This window comes from Rhinolophus sinicus, linkage group LG03, assembly GCF_036562045.2.
Source record: "Rhinolophus sinicus isolate RSC01 linkage group LG03, ASM3656204v1, whole genome shotgun sequence".
Taxonomy (NCBI): Eukaryota; Metazoa; Chordata; class Mammalia; order Chiroptera; family Rhinolophidae; genus Rhinolophus; species Rhinolophus sinicus.
Window position 1 is genome coordinate 154775016 of NC_133753.1, and position 12495 is coordinate 154787510.

The 12495-nt window shown below is 38.2% G+C and overlaps 1 protein-coding gene across 1 annotated transcript in view; it reads right to left on the reverse strand.

Moving 5' to 3' along the window:
- NAIP (NLR family apoptosis inhibitory protein) overlaps positions 1-12495 on the reverse strand; it is a 35707-nt gene that overhangs the window by 15059 nt on the left and 8153 nt on the right. The window contains 3 exon segments of the mRNA XM_019728072.2: positions 2909-3008; positions 7971-8022; positions 8938-9019. Of these exon segments, the coding sequence (XP_019583631.2) occupies positions 2909-3008; positions 7971-8022; positions 8938-9019 (234 nt within the window).

Here is a 12495-nt window from a genome sequence, read left to right on the forward strand (position 1 = left end):
AAACCCTGTGACTCCAATTCCATGTTTTGTTACGTATCCTAGAGAAATACATGCGCAAAGAGAAATAATGTGTTTCCCAAAAAATAAGTCCTAGCCAGACAATCAGCTCTAAGGCGTCTTTTGGAGCAAAAATTAATATAAGACCCGATCTTATTTTACTGTACATAAAATATTAAGTAAATAATATTAAAATTAAGTAAAAATTTTATTTATAGTAAAATAAGACTGGGTAGGATAGGATAGGATAGGATAGGATAGGATAGGATAGGATAGGATAGGATAGGATACTGGGTCTTATATTCATTTTTGCTCCAAAAGATGCATTAGAGCTGACTGTCCAGCTAGGTCTTATTTTCAGGGAAATACGGTATGCACAAGAATGTTAGCATTATTTGTAGCATTATTTGAATTTGCAACTCTGAAAACAACTCAGATGTTGAATCAAGAATAGGATGGATAAATTACTATATATTCATAAAATAATACACTATATAGCAGTGAAAACAAGTGAACTACAACTCTACACACAATTACGAATGAATCTCAAAAACAACGTGGAGCAAATTTGTCACTCACAGAGGAATCATGCAGTATGCTTCTACTTATTTATACTTCCAGAACAGACAAAGTTCAATGTTTAAGGATACACATGTAGTTTGAAAAACCATAAAGTGAAGCAAAAGAATAATTAACCCAAAATTCAGGTTCATGTTTACCTCTGGGTTGGAGGGACAGGATATAACTGAAATTGGGGAAGGTGTGCACACACTGGTTTTCTAAGGCATTGGTAATATTCAATTTCTTAATTTTAGTGGTGAGTTTATTGGTTTCTTTTATTATTGGCCTTCAAATCATAATAAGTATTCTAGGTACTCCTTTGGAGGCATCCTAGTTTTTTATTTTAAAAAATGGCAGAGGAAGAGTAAAAAGTCATACAAAAAGGGAGCTGATAAGATTCTAGAAAAAAATTCTAAATAAAATTAGACTGCAAAATTAGATACTGTATCCAAACCTATCTTTCCAAGAATTAAGAAGGAAGTCCCCACTGTTCTCAATAATTTATTACATACTAAATTGAAATTAAAAAAGCAACTACTTCTGTCAAAACTCCTTCAAAGCAATATTCTCTTTAGAATCTTAGAATTAGATCGAAGTATTTATTTTAAGATCTACATGTATTAATATTTACTTCTGAAAAACTCTTACAAATTACAAAGGGAAAACGACAAATTTATTCTTGCAATTGAACATTTCTGAAGATTTTGGTGGGTGAAAAATAAATAAACCAAACATGTTTAAAGATCCACTGAAAAAAATATTAAATAGCCATTTCTTCATGAAATTTGAGAACACTGGAAACAAACAAAATCCTAAAAGCTTCCAGGAGGGGAGAAAGTAGTTTGCAATTAAAGGATTAAGAATCAGAAAGGCATGGAACTGTTCAACAGCAACACTGGAAGCTATAAGAAAATGTAGCAATGCCTCTACAATCTAAAATTAGAATGACTTCCAACCTAGAACTTATACCCAGCTAAACTACCAAACAAATGTGAGAGAGTGTGTGAAGATAGACAGATAAGCATTATACTCATATACAAGCTAGAAACATGGAGCTCTTGTGCAATCTTTCCCAGGGAAATGTGGAGGAGTGTTCCACCAAAATGAGTGAATAAACAAAGGAAATATTAGGTTGGTGCAAAACTAATTGCGGTTTTTGCACTTTTTAACCTTTTAAGCCACAATTACTTTTGCACCAGCTTAATAACATTAGATCCAGGACACAGGACCTACAACACAGGAGAGAGACAATAGGAATCCCTAGGATGACCATGAAGAATGATCCCAGCATTGTAAGATGACTACAGGATAAAGAATTCATATTGGAGACTCCTTCAAGAAAATGAAAATGATGGGATATCTTATCAGTCCGAATGACTGGAGAGGAGATTTAAACATTTGGGAGAATTTGAACTAGTGCTAAAGACATTTAAAAAAAAAAAACGTAAGCAAATGGCTATAGTTTTTTTAAAAAAACAAATATTAATGAGAAGATGGAGAAATTGAAATATATATATTTAATAAGTTGAAATACATATTAATATATTAAATATATATTATAGAATATAGACTATATTTTATATATATTGAATATATATATAAATTGAAATATATATATATATATATATATATATATATATATATTACTCAGCTATTTAAAAAGAATAAAATACTTATACATGTTACTACATGGATGAACCTCAAAACATTATGCTAAGTGAAAGAAGCCAGATACAAAAAGTCATGTTGTATGCTTCTATTTATATGAAATATCCAGAATAGGTAAATCTATAGAGATAGAAAGCAGACTGGTAGCTCTAAGAAGCAAGAGTGGGGTGGGCAGTGACTACTTAATGGGTACAGTTTTCTTTTAGGGTAATGAAACTGTTTGGAATTAGTTGGGGTGGTTGTACAACATTGTGAATGTACTAAATGCCACTGGATTGTGCACTTTAATATGGTTAATGTACGAATTTCATTTCAAAAAACTAAGCAAACGTACTAAGAAGACAATAATTAGTTTCTACAAAAATTAAAACTTGTACAGGGAGGGGAAAATAAGTCATAATTTACTACAGGTTCAGCTCTGCATAGTATTTATATAGTCATAGTAAACATATAATGTAAAAATACTGATCTTACCAAAACTATACTATAACTATAATGAGAGGAAGGCTAAATGGAAAGGGTGTCATGAGAGCAAGGGGATAAAAGATAAAGACTCATTCTTCATAGTATGATTCAGAGGGGTGGGCAAGATTTAATCAGAAGATCAAATGAGGAAGAAAATGAGGGAAAAACTGTTAAAGTACATCCAAACTTACAGACACTAAACATTCATTCTACTCACTTAGGAAAATGTTTGGTGTGATCTTCTAATGGGTCATCACCTTCCTCCCACTTTTCCGAACATCCTCTACAGAGAAAACCCTGGATGATGTCCTTTATACCTAGAAGTAAAGAAATCTGATCAGTGCCATTGGTATGTGTATTTATCAAGTGATGTGGGTAATAATCGCCAGGCCTTTATTAGCAAAACCCTACTTGCATTTCCAATCAGATTTTGTGACACAGTCACAAGTTGCGTCATCAGTGAGGCGATATTATATACAGGACCAGTGGTATAATGAGAAATAGCCATAAATGCTCCTATGTATCATGCACTTTGATGAACCTTCTCCCTGTCCCATACTCCTATGGAGCAAGAGATTTGCAAATCAGAGTGTGGAATTAAAGGTCCAGGAAGGAAGAGATTTTTGTCGGTTTTGCTCACCAATGAATCTCATGGACCTAAAAGAGTGCCTAGCACTTATTAGGTACTCAGTAAGTATTTTTTTAATGAAATCAGAAAGAATATATTTGGAGCTCAGGAAAAAAATAGAAGCAAATACAGCAGCGCATATGTAAGTTAATGAGGAATCAAATGCCTCTTACTACATTATTGCCAGGTTTATTCCACTAGAAGTAGGATCAAGTCTCCTTGTGAAACTGTATTTCTTTGGAAGGAAATTAGCATTTGGATCTACCAAAGGACTGAACTAGAAATGGAGTGTCCATCATCTTCCTTCCACTCTTGGAGCCCTGTGAGCACTGCAAAGGTAGGGCAGAGGAAAACCTCCCTTTGTGTCTGGACAAAAATATGAGGTACTAGAGCTTGCCCTAAAAGGGTCAGATGACTAGGATCTGTGGGGAAAGGTGGAGGTCCGAAAAGGAAGAGGGTGAGGACACTGGGCAGAAGGTCTTTGAGGGAGGCTGGCAAAAGGCCAAAATAGAGAGAGTAGGGAGAACGTGTAGACACTGCCTTTCCATATGCTTAAGGCTATGAAGCATTAAGATTTTTTTGTAACCAATAGAATATTCCCGTTAAAGTGATCACTACATTCCCCTATTCTGTGCTGCTCTGTGGTATCTACTTGACCACTCAGTAAAAGATCTGCATGGACCTCCACTGTAACTCAGTTTGTGTGTTTGGTCTGAAGGTCAGCAAGGTACCAAGGAAGGACACAATTTCCTTTCCCTGATCACCTTCCTGTACCCCAGGCAGACACTTAGCTGAGGGGAACCTACTCTTCGTATTACAGAGTGGTACTTCCTGATGACCAACAGCCAAAGAGAATACTATGAACTGGTGGAAGATTCTACATGCTTAGGCCTCATTAAAAAAGTATTTCTGGTTTTGTCTTCCAAGGATGTGTCAAAGACTGCTTATCCACACTCCCAGTATCTTTCATTCTTTCATAGAATCAGAAACTCCAATTTTTAGCTAGGTACATTGACAGCCAGGAAATAGAATGAATGTCCGAGCTTCTCTTATAACTAACTAGGTATGGGCACCTGACTGCTAAGTTCTCGTTAAAGAGATAGAAGCAGAAAGGTCGTGACAGTTTCCAGGGGATGGGGTGGTGGAGGGCAGGAGACTAATGTATAGGAAGACATGATAATTATCCTAACCACAATACAGGTTTCTCCTGCTATCCGAACGTACAGCATTCCTATGAAGTCTTTCATAAGCTGAGAGGGCAGAAAGTGAAGAAGCAATTACCTTAGGACACATCTTGCTAATGGATGCACAAAATAAGTCGAGATAAAGCACAGGTGCTCATAGAGACAGTTCAAAGCTATGGAGGTTTGATGCTGAGATGCTGAGTATAGTTCCCAGGGAAGCTTGGCAGCACCCCTCTCACTGCTTGGGGGTGCGCACTGCGTCTATAAGGGCTCACTGCAAAACAAATGCTGAACACTATTTTTGTTATTCGCCTTTTTTTGTAAAAGCAAAAATCCTCTTCGGATTTCTTTTGGTTAGTGAAAATAGGTACAGGCATATCTTGTTTTATTGCACTTTGCTTTACTGCGCTTCACAGATGTTGCATCTCTTACAAATGGCAGGCAAAACCCTCCACCAGCAAAAAGATTATGACATGCTTATTGCAATAGTTGCTTTATTGCAGTGGTTTGGAACTGAACCCGCACTATATCCAAGGTCTGCCTGTACTAATGTATGTCTTAAATAAAAATGAAGGCGCTGGCCCGGTGGCTCAGGCAGTTGGAGCTCCGTGCTCCTAACACAGAAGGCCGCCAGTTCGATTCCAACAGGCCAGTGGGCTCGCAACCACAAGGTTACCGGTTGGACTTCTTGACTCCTGCAAGGGATGGTGGGCTCCGCCCCCTGCAACTAAGATTGAACACAGCACCTTGAACTGAGCTGCCACTGAGCTCCCAGATGGCTCAGTTGGTTGGAGTGAGACCTTTCAACCACAAGGTTGCCGGTTCGACTCCCGCAAGGGATGATGGGCTGTGCCCCCTGCAACTAGAAAACGGCAACTGGACCTGGAGCTGAGCTGCGCCCTCCACAACTACGATTGAAAGGACAACTTGACTTGGAAAAATCCTGGAAGTACATACACACTGTTTCCCAATAAAGTCCTGTTCCCCTTCCCCAATAAAAAAAACCTTAAACAAAATAAAAATAAATAAAAATAAAAGTAAATAAAAATGAAGTGGTGTAAAGCAGACTTTTGAAAACTCAGGATATCTAAACTTGTATTTACTGTTAGTCCAGACTGTAAGGTTTCAAGACTGTAAGGTTTCAAGTATGAAGCTTCTCTACCCAAGGGAGGTGTGGAAAACTGGGAGAGGATTTCTGATATAGCAAGGAAAAGGGATATACAAAGAAAGATTGAAAGAGTGGAGGTTGTTGAGACTAGAAAATACAAGCCCAGGATCATGAAGTGCATGTGCTATTTAAACGAGCAGCAAGGCAAGAGTTTGGTAGAAACTACTGGCTCACCTGTGTAAAGGACCTGCTTTGGCCAGAGCTGCAACTCCCATAGGGGGTGCCTGGGGCCAGTTCTTAAAAGAGGTCCTAGTTCTTCATTAGCAAAGATGCTGTCATTGCAATAAGCTTAAATAAAAGGCGTACAGTGAGACCAACAAGTTTTCATATTGCAAGTATAAGTGCTCAAGTTATCCTTTCACATTTACAGATAGAATGATACAATGTTTGGGCTATACTTCAATAAAATTGGAGAAGTAAAAAAGAAGAAAGGAGGTTGGCAGATGGCTCAGCTGGTTAGAGCACTAGCTCTGAACAACAAAGTCAAGGGTTGCTGGTTCAATTCCCACATGGGCAGTCAGCTGTGCCCTCCACAACTAGATTGAAGACAACGAGCTGCCGCTGAGCTTCCAGAGGGGCGGCCGGATGGCTCAGCTGCTTAGAACGCGAGCTCTTAACAACAAGGTGACTGGTTCAATTCCCACATGGGATGGTGGGCTGTGCCCCCAGCAACTAAAGATTGAAAACGGCAACTGGACTTGGAGCTGAGCTGCGCCTTCCACAACTAGATTGAAGGACAACAACTAGGAGCTGATGGGCCCTGGAGAAAAACACTGTTCCCCAATATTCCCCAATTTAAAAAAAAGAAGAAGAAGAAAGGGGTTTAGATGAAGCAAGACTGACCACAAGTTAAATTGTTGAAGCAGAGTGGTGGGTATGTACATACTATTGTCTTATTTCTGTATATGTTGAAAATTTTCTATAATAAAACCTTTAAAAATTATTTCTTCATCATCTAACATCAGAATAAAATTAAAAACAGCTAGAGGAGACTCACTTCTTACCCAAGATTTGAAAGAGGCAAATTTTCCTCATAAATCCCTTAAGACCAGGCAGATTTATTTCTTGCCCTTTGAGGTGTCCACTCTATGGACTGGTCTCCATTAGACTTCCCACCTTAGGTGGGTCCTGGGATTTGGTTCCTGTTGTCTGTGCCCTATAAGGACTTTAAAATTAAACTTCTGTTAACTTGTTTCTGCAAATTTTCTAAAGATGAGTTAGTTTCAGAGTTCCACTTAATCCCAGGATTTCTGCCGTCACTTCATTTTTAATCTGCATATACTTAATATATTGGAAAATCCTCAATCTTTTCCTCCTGTGTGTCTCCTTGACTCTCACACTACACCTCTGACACCAGATGTGTGGGGGTTTTCCTCCATCAAGCAATTCTCTGACACCAGCTAGGTGTCCTACAGTTTTACTCCATTCTGACACTCTACCTAGGCAGTGTCAGCTCCCTCAGGTTAAGTGCTCAGTCCCACAGGCCTGCTCCCACTCCACTTCACTTACTGGAGTGACTCACAGAGCTCAGGGTGACACTTATGTTTAAAGGATATGATGAAAGATACACCCAGATAAAGAGATACATACGCTGAGACCTGGGAGGGTCCCAAGAGCAGGAGCTTCTGTCTCCATGGAGTTGAGGTGCATCACCCTCTCAAAGTGGATATATTAACTCACCTGGAAACCCCACAAACCCTGTACTACTGGGGTTTTTATGGAGGCTTCATCACATTGATCACTAACCCCATTTCCAGCCCCTCTCCCCTCTCTGGAGAATGGGGAAGCAAGACTGAAAAGTCCAAGCTTCTAATCATGCCTTGGTCTTTCTAGTGACCAGGCCCCATTCAGGAGCCCACCCAGAGTCGCCTCGTTAGAACAAAAGATGTTCTTATCACTTAGGAATTTACAAGGGTTTTAGGAGCTCTGTGCCAGGAATTGGGGGCAGAAACCAATATATACCATATATATTTTCTATTATCTCACACTTAGTTTCTTAACAGACATGGATCCATTTAAGAATGCTTTCAAAATCTTTTTATCCAGAAATTGTAATTGTTTTAGGAGAAGTGTCAGTCAAGGACCCAATCCTGCCATATTTCCCTATGCTCATTTATGCTAAAAAACTAAGTCACTCCAGAAGACCAGAAATCTTATGAAAATAAATTTTTTTTAAATGACTATGGCACCATAAAATGGAGAAGAAAATGGAAGGATTTTTATAAAAAGGATGAGGACAAAAGAAAAGCAAATGAAGAAATAAATAAGCAAAGACTTTGGACTATGTCTGAATGTTTACCTGATGCCATAGGTAAATCTCTCTTGATCCAGGAATTCACAAAATGTTCCCCCTGAAGGAAATTAAAATTCAAGTTATCAACTTTGAGTTAGAGTATACACCAATCTATGAATAAAAATGGAAAGAACCCCTCCCCCAATGGAGAGTTTCATTGGATTGAGTGGCAGGGTTGTTGGAGATCATGCCTTTAATTTTTATTTCTATTAATGTTGGAATTTTTTATATAGTGCAAAAAAGAAAAGAACCCATGAATGTTTATTTATACCTAACAGAGGAAGCCTTCTGGGGTCACTGCTTCTAGAGATCCAGATCCAAAGTGGATTTACATGTAGATATCACACAGGTACTTTAGCTAATAAGGAAGTATGAAATATTGGAAAGAAAACTGGATTCAGAAGGGCATTGGGTATTGGGGTGCAGCTGATATTTCTCTGATAATTGCACCAGATTTCTTTCTAAGGAAACACCTCTCCCCCACTTTCAGGCCATGTTCTCTCTTTAGGGTTCTGATCTGAGTCATATTAGCCAATAAATTCATTTTTTAAGCTTAAACCAATTTGGGTTGGTTTTTCCACCATCTGCCACTAGGGAATCCTTATTAATAAAATAACCAGCTAGGAGGCAGCAACTCAGAGGCCCTCACTATGGATGACGGTGCCAAGTTCCCAATATTCAGATGGGGGAGCCAAGGAAAGCTAAGTGAGGAGGCCTCAAAGAGGGGAAGACTGTCAGGAAGGCAGACAGACCAATCGAAAGCCAGTCCAGGAAAAAGGAATTGTAAGGGCTCTAGTTCAGCAAGAGAATGTGATTTTCTTCACTCTGCCAGATGAGAGGTAAGGGAAGGAAAGAAGGAATAAGAAAGAAGTACAGCCCATGACAAAAAAAAGAATGCCCATCCCCTTCTAATTCAGATATTATTAGGTAATCAAAAGGAAACTTGAGGGGGAAAAATGCTGCTGTAAATTACCGTGACGCCAACAAATCCCTTGTAGCTTTGAATATACTGAGTAATTTCCTCTGAGGATTTCTTACTTCGAAGAAATTCACATCTATAATTAATAAACATAATTAAAATTTACCCCAAAACTATGATAGAGATGTCCTATATCTCTATTATTGTGGTGATGGTTACACAATGAATATTTGTTAAAACTTACTGAATTGTATACTTAAAATTAGTGAATTTTATTAAACTTCAAATAAAACTGTCAAAAGATGTATCTCAAAATTTATTTACACAATGGAAATACTACTCTGCCATAAGAAAAGATGAAATACTGCCATTTGTGACAAAATGGATAGCTCTTGAGATGATCATGCTAAGCAAAATAAGTCAGAAAAAGTCGAGAACCATATGATTTTACTGATATGTGGGATATAAAACTGAAAGCAAAAAGGAACAAGACAAACAAAGAAACAAAAACTCATAGACACAGACAACAGTTTAGTGGTTACCAGAGGGTAAGGGGGAAGGGGGGTGTAGATGAGGGTAAATATATGGTGATAGAAGGAGACCTGACTCTGGGTGGTGAACACACAATGTGATATACAGATGATGTATTACAGAATTGTACACTTGAAGCCTATGTAATTTTACTAACAATTGTCACCCCAATTTAAAAAAAATTTTTTTATGAGAATCACCATTCTCATATAAACTATTCTTTATTTCTATTAGTGACAACATGAATAATTTATAATTAAATCTTCAGATTATCTTTTTTCTTGAAACAATATATAATACAATCAAAAAGACTGCTTTATAGTAATACATAGGCTGGGGGTTCTTTTTGTTTATTAAATTACGGTGACTAAATCTAGTTCCTGTGGTTATATGAAGGATACTGTCAGTAAGGGGAATTATATAAAACAATATATTTCATCTATTGAACAAAATACACCGTGTTTACCTGAAAATAAGACCTAGCCAGACAATCAGCTCTAATGCGTCTTTTGGAGCAAAAGTTAATATAAGACCCGGTCTTATTTTACTATAAGACCGGGTCTTTTATAATATAATATATATAATATGATATACATAATATAATACAAGACCGGGTCTTATATAAGACCAGGTATAATATAATATAATATAATATAATATAATATAATATAATATAATATAATAATACTGGGCCTTATATTAATTTTTGCTCCAAAAGACACATTAGAGCTGATTGTCTGGCTAGGTCTTATTTTCAGGGAAACATAGCATCACCAAGGATCCTTAAACAATGAAAGTTAATAAACTTTGAATTAAAAAGAGCATACTGAATACCATTTAAAAGCACATTCCTTTCCACAAAAGAGAAGCAATGTTTAAATTAACTTGAAAAAAAAATCCCTCTAATTCAAATTTAAGGTATCTTCCTAGTAGTGCTGTAATAAGTGGGCTGGGAATCAAGAGGCCAGAATGTCAGCCCCGGTTATGCCATTAACGGGGATGTGACCAATCTTGCCACTGTTCTTTTGTAATCACATGAGAAAATGAACTCCTTTAGATGATTCATATGTATTCCAGGGCCACCATTCTATGGGTAGCCAGGGTGTGGAGGGGAGACTTTTCCATGGAACCCCTGTCTGTCCTGCAAGTTGCACCTGGGCCAGAACAGAAGTTGGGTTCCACAGACCCCGCTTAGAGACTCTCTGATCGTAACTGATGTTTATACTGACTGACGTAAACCAGCACTCCTCCCCTGCCTCCTGCAACGTGCTGGTTCCTGGAACAGGTTGTTGTCCTGACCTGGTCAAACATATAAAGTAATTTCCATACCCGGTAGCATCACATACTAGTATCTATATAATTCTCTGGCACCTGCCAAGCACCGTGGGGATCCATTTCATCTTGTAGCTGCCCATGACGTGCCACACATACAAGTTTTCCTTAATAAACTCTATTAATTACTAGACTGCAGTGGCAAGCCTTTCTTCAGTCTTACCCTGCCCCTCACTTACAGGGAGCAGATTTTCAACCAAGAGGCTTTCCCCTGCTGTGTGTGTACCAACACAGGGCCCCCATTCTGCAGGTGTACAAGTCCTCTGAGAAATTGCCTCAAGTCTGCACATAACCCATTTAGCACACAATGGATGGGGCGGTGACCTTACTATGAACTGAGGAGGCCCTCAATACATGGTACTTTCTTTAAAAATTACAATAAAATCCAGTTACATTTATTGAGTATTGCATTTTAAAAAGCGTAAGAATACTCAGACATTTTGTCCATAGTATATAAAATAAGCAACAAAGCCAGTCTACAAAATTGAAGACCAAGCAGCTAAGAGATAGAGTAACCAACAAGAAACTTGGGGATTCTTAGTTCTCATTCTAGCTCTGAAATTTATTGGCTGACCATGTGCTCACAATGACAAACAGAAAAGGTGAAACAGTTGGTTATCTTCACATAATACATGGTAGTTTTTACAAGGCATTTGCTCCATATAACTTTATATAACTTATGATGACTCTACAAGCTACATATTATCATCTGCATTTTTATATATGAGACTCAGAGTAACTTGTCTACTGTCTGATAGGAAGTGGCTTTGCATTATCTCCTGAGCTTCTGAACTCTGCCCTGCCTATGTTTGTATCAGCAGGCCTTAGCTCCTTCCCTTTGAGGCTGGTTACTGGACTGGTTGGTGTCTTCTCTCCTGTGCTTCTACCTTTCCTTCAGCCCTATGTCAGAGAAGGCATACCAGGGCCATTCCAGACAGGATGTGCCTCTCTAGTTGGTACTAATCACATGATGCTCTGTGTGAATAGTGTCACTGGGAGTTGCCCAGTGTATAACCCAATGACATTAAATATGGTGGCCCTGAGTATAAGTGAAGAGTGAACTGAGGCCAGAGCTGAGACAGGTGCCCAAGAACCATGAACACTAAGCCAGAGCTGACACTCATCCGGTATCTACCTGTAAGGTACATGTCAACATTGAGTATGATTGGGCTGATTCTAATTGGTCAAGGAGCCACAGTAACATTCAAAATACTTAACAATCTGGTTTTATGCATCCCTACAATTGTCTTATCTGCTTGTCAGGAAGCGCTTTCCCCTCCTGACTCCCTCTCTCGCCATCTCTCTCTCTCTCTCTCTTTCTCCTCTCCTTCTTTGTTCTCTTTCTCCCACCCACCCCTCTCACTATTCCTTTTCAACTATAAAGTACACATTTGTTTCCACAAATTTAAACAGATAGAAGTGAACAAAGTAAAATATGAAAATCCCTTTCCATCTCATCTCACAACAAATCCAAATCCAGATACTACATATCTATTGTTTATTTTTGTATCTTTTCATAAATTTTCCTATGTATTTTCAAACAAGTCCATATATAGGTTGAGTGCCTTTACACATTTTTAAGGGCTTACACTACATATATTATTTTGCATTTTTCTTTTTTCATTTAACACATCATAGACATCCTTTTTTGTGAGCATGGCTGTCCATGCACAAGATGACTTATAAACGTAACTGCCCAGCTTTTTTGGGGGTTGACCTAAGATCCAACCAACAACTTCTTTGCATGTA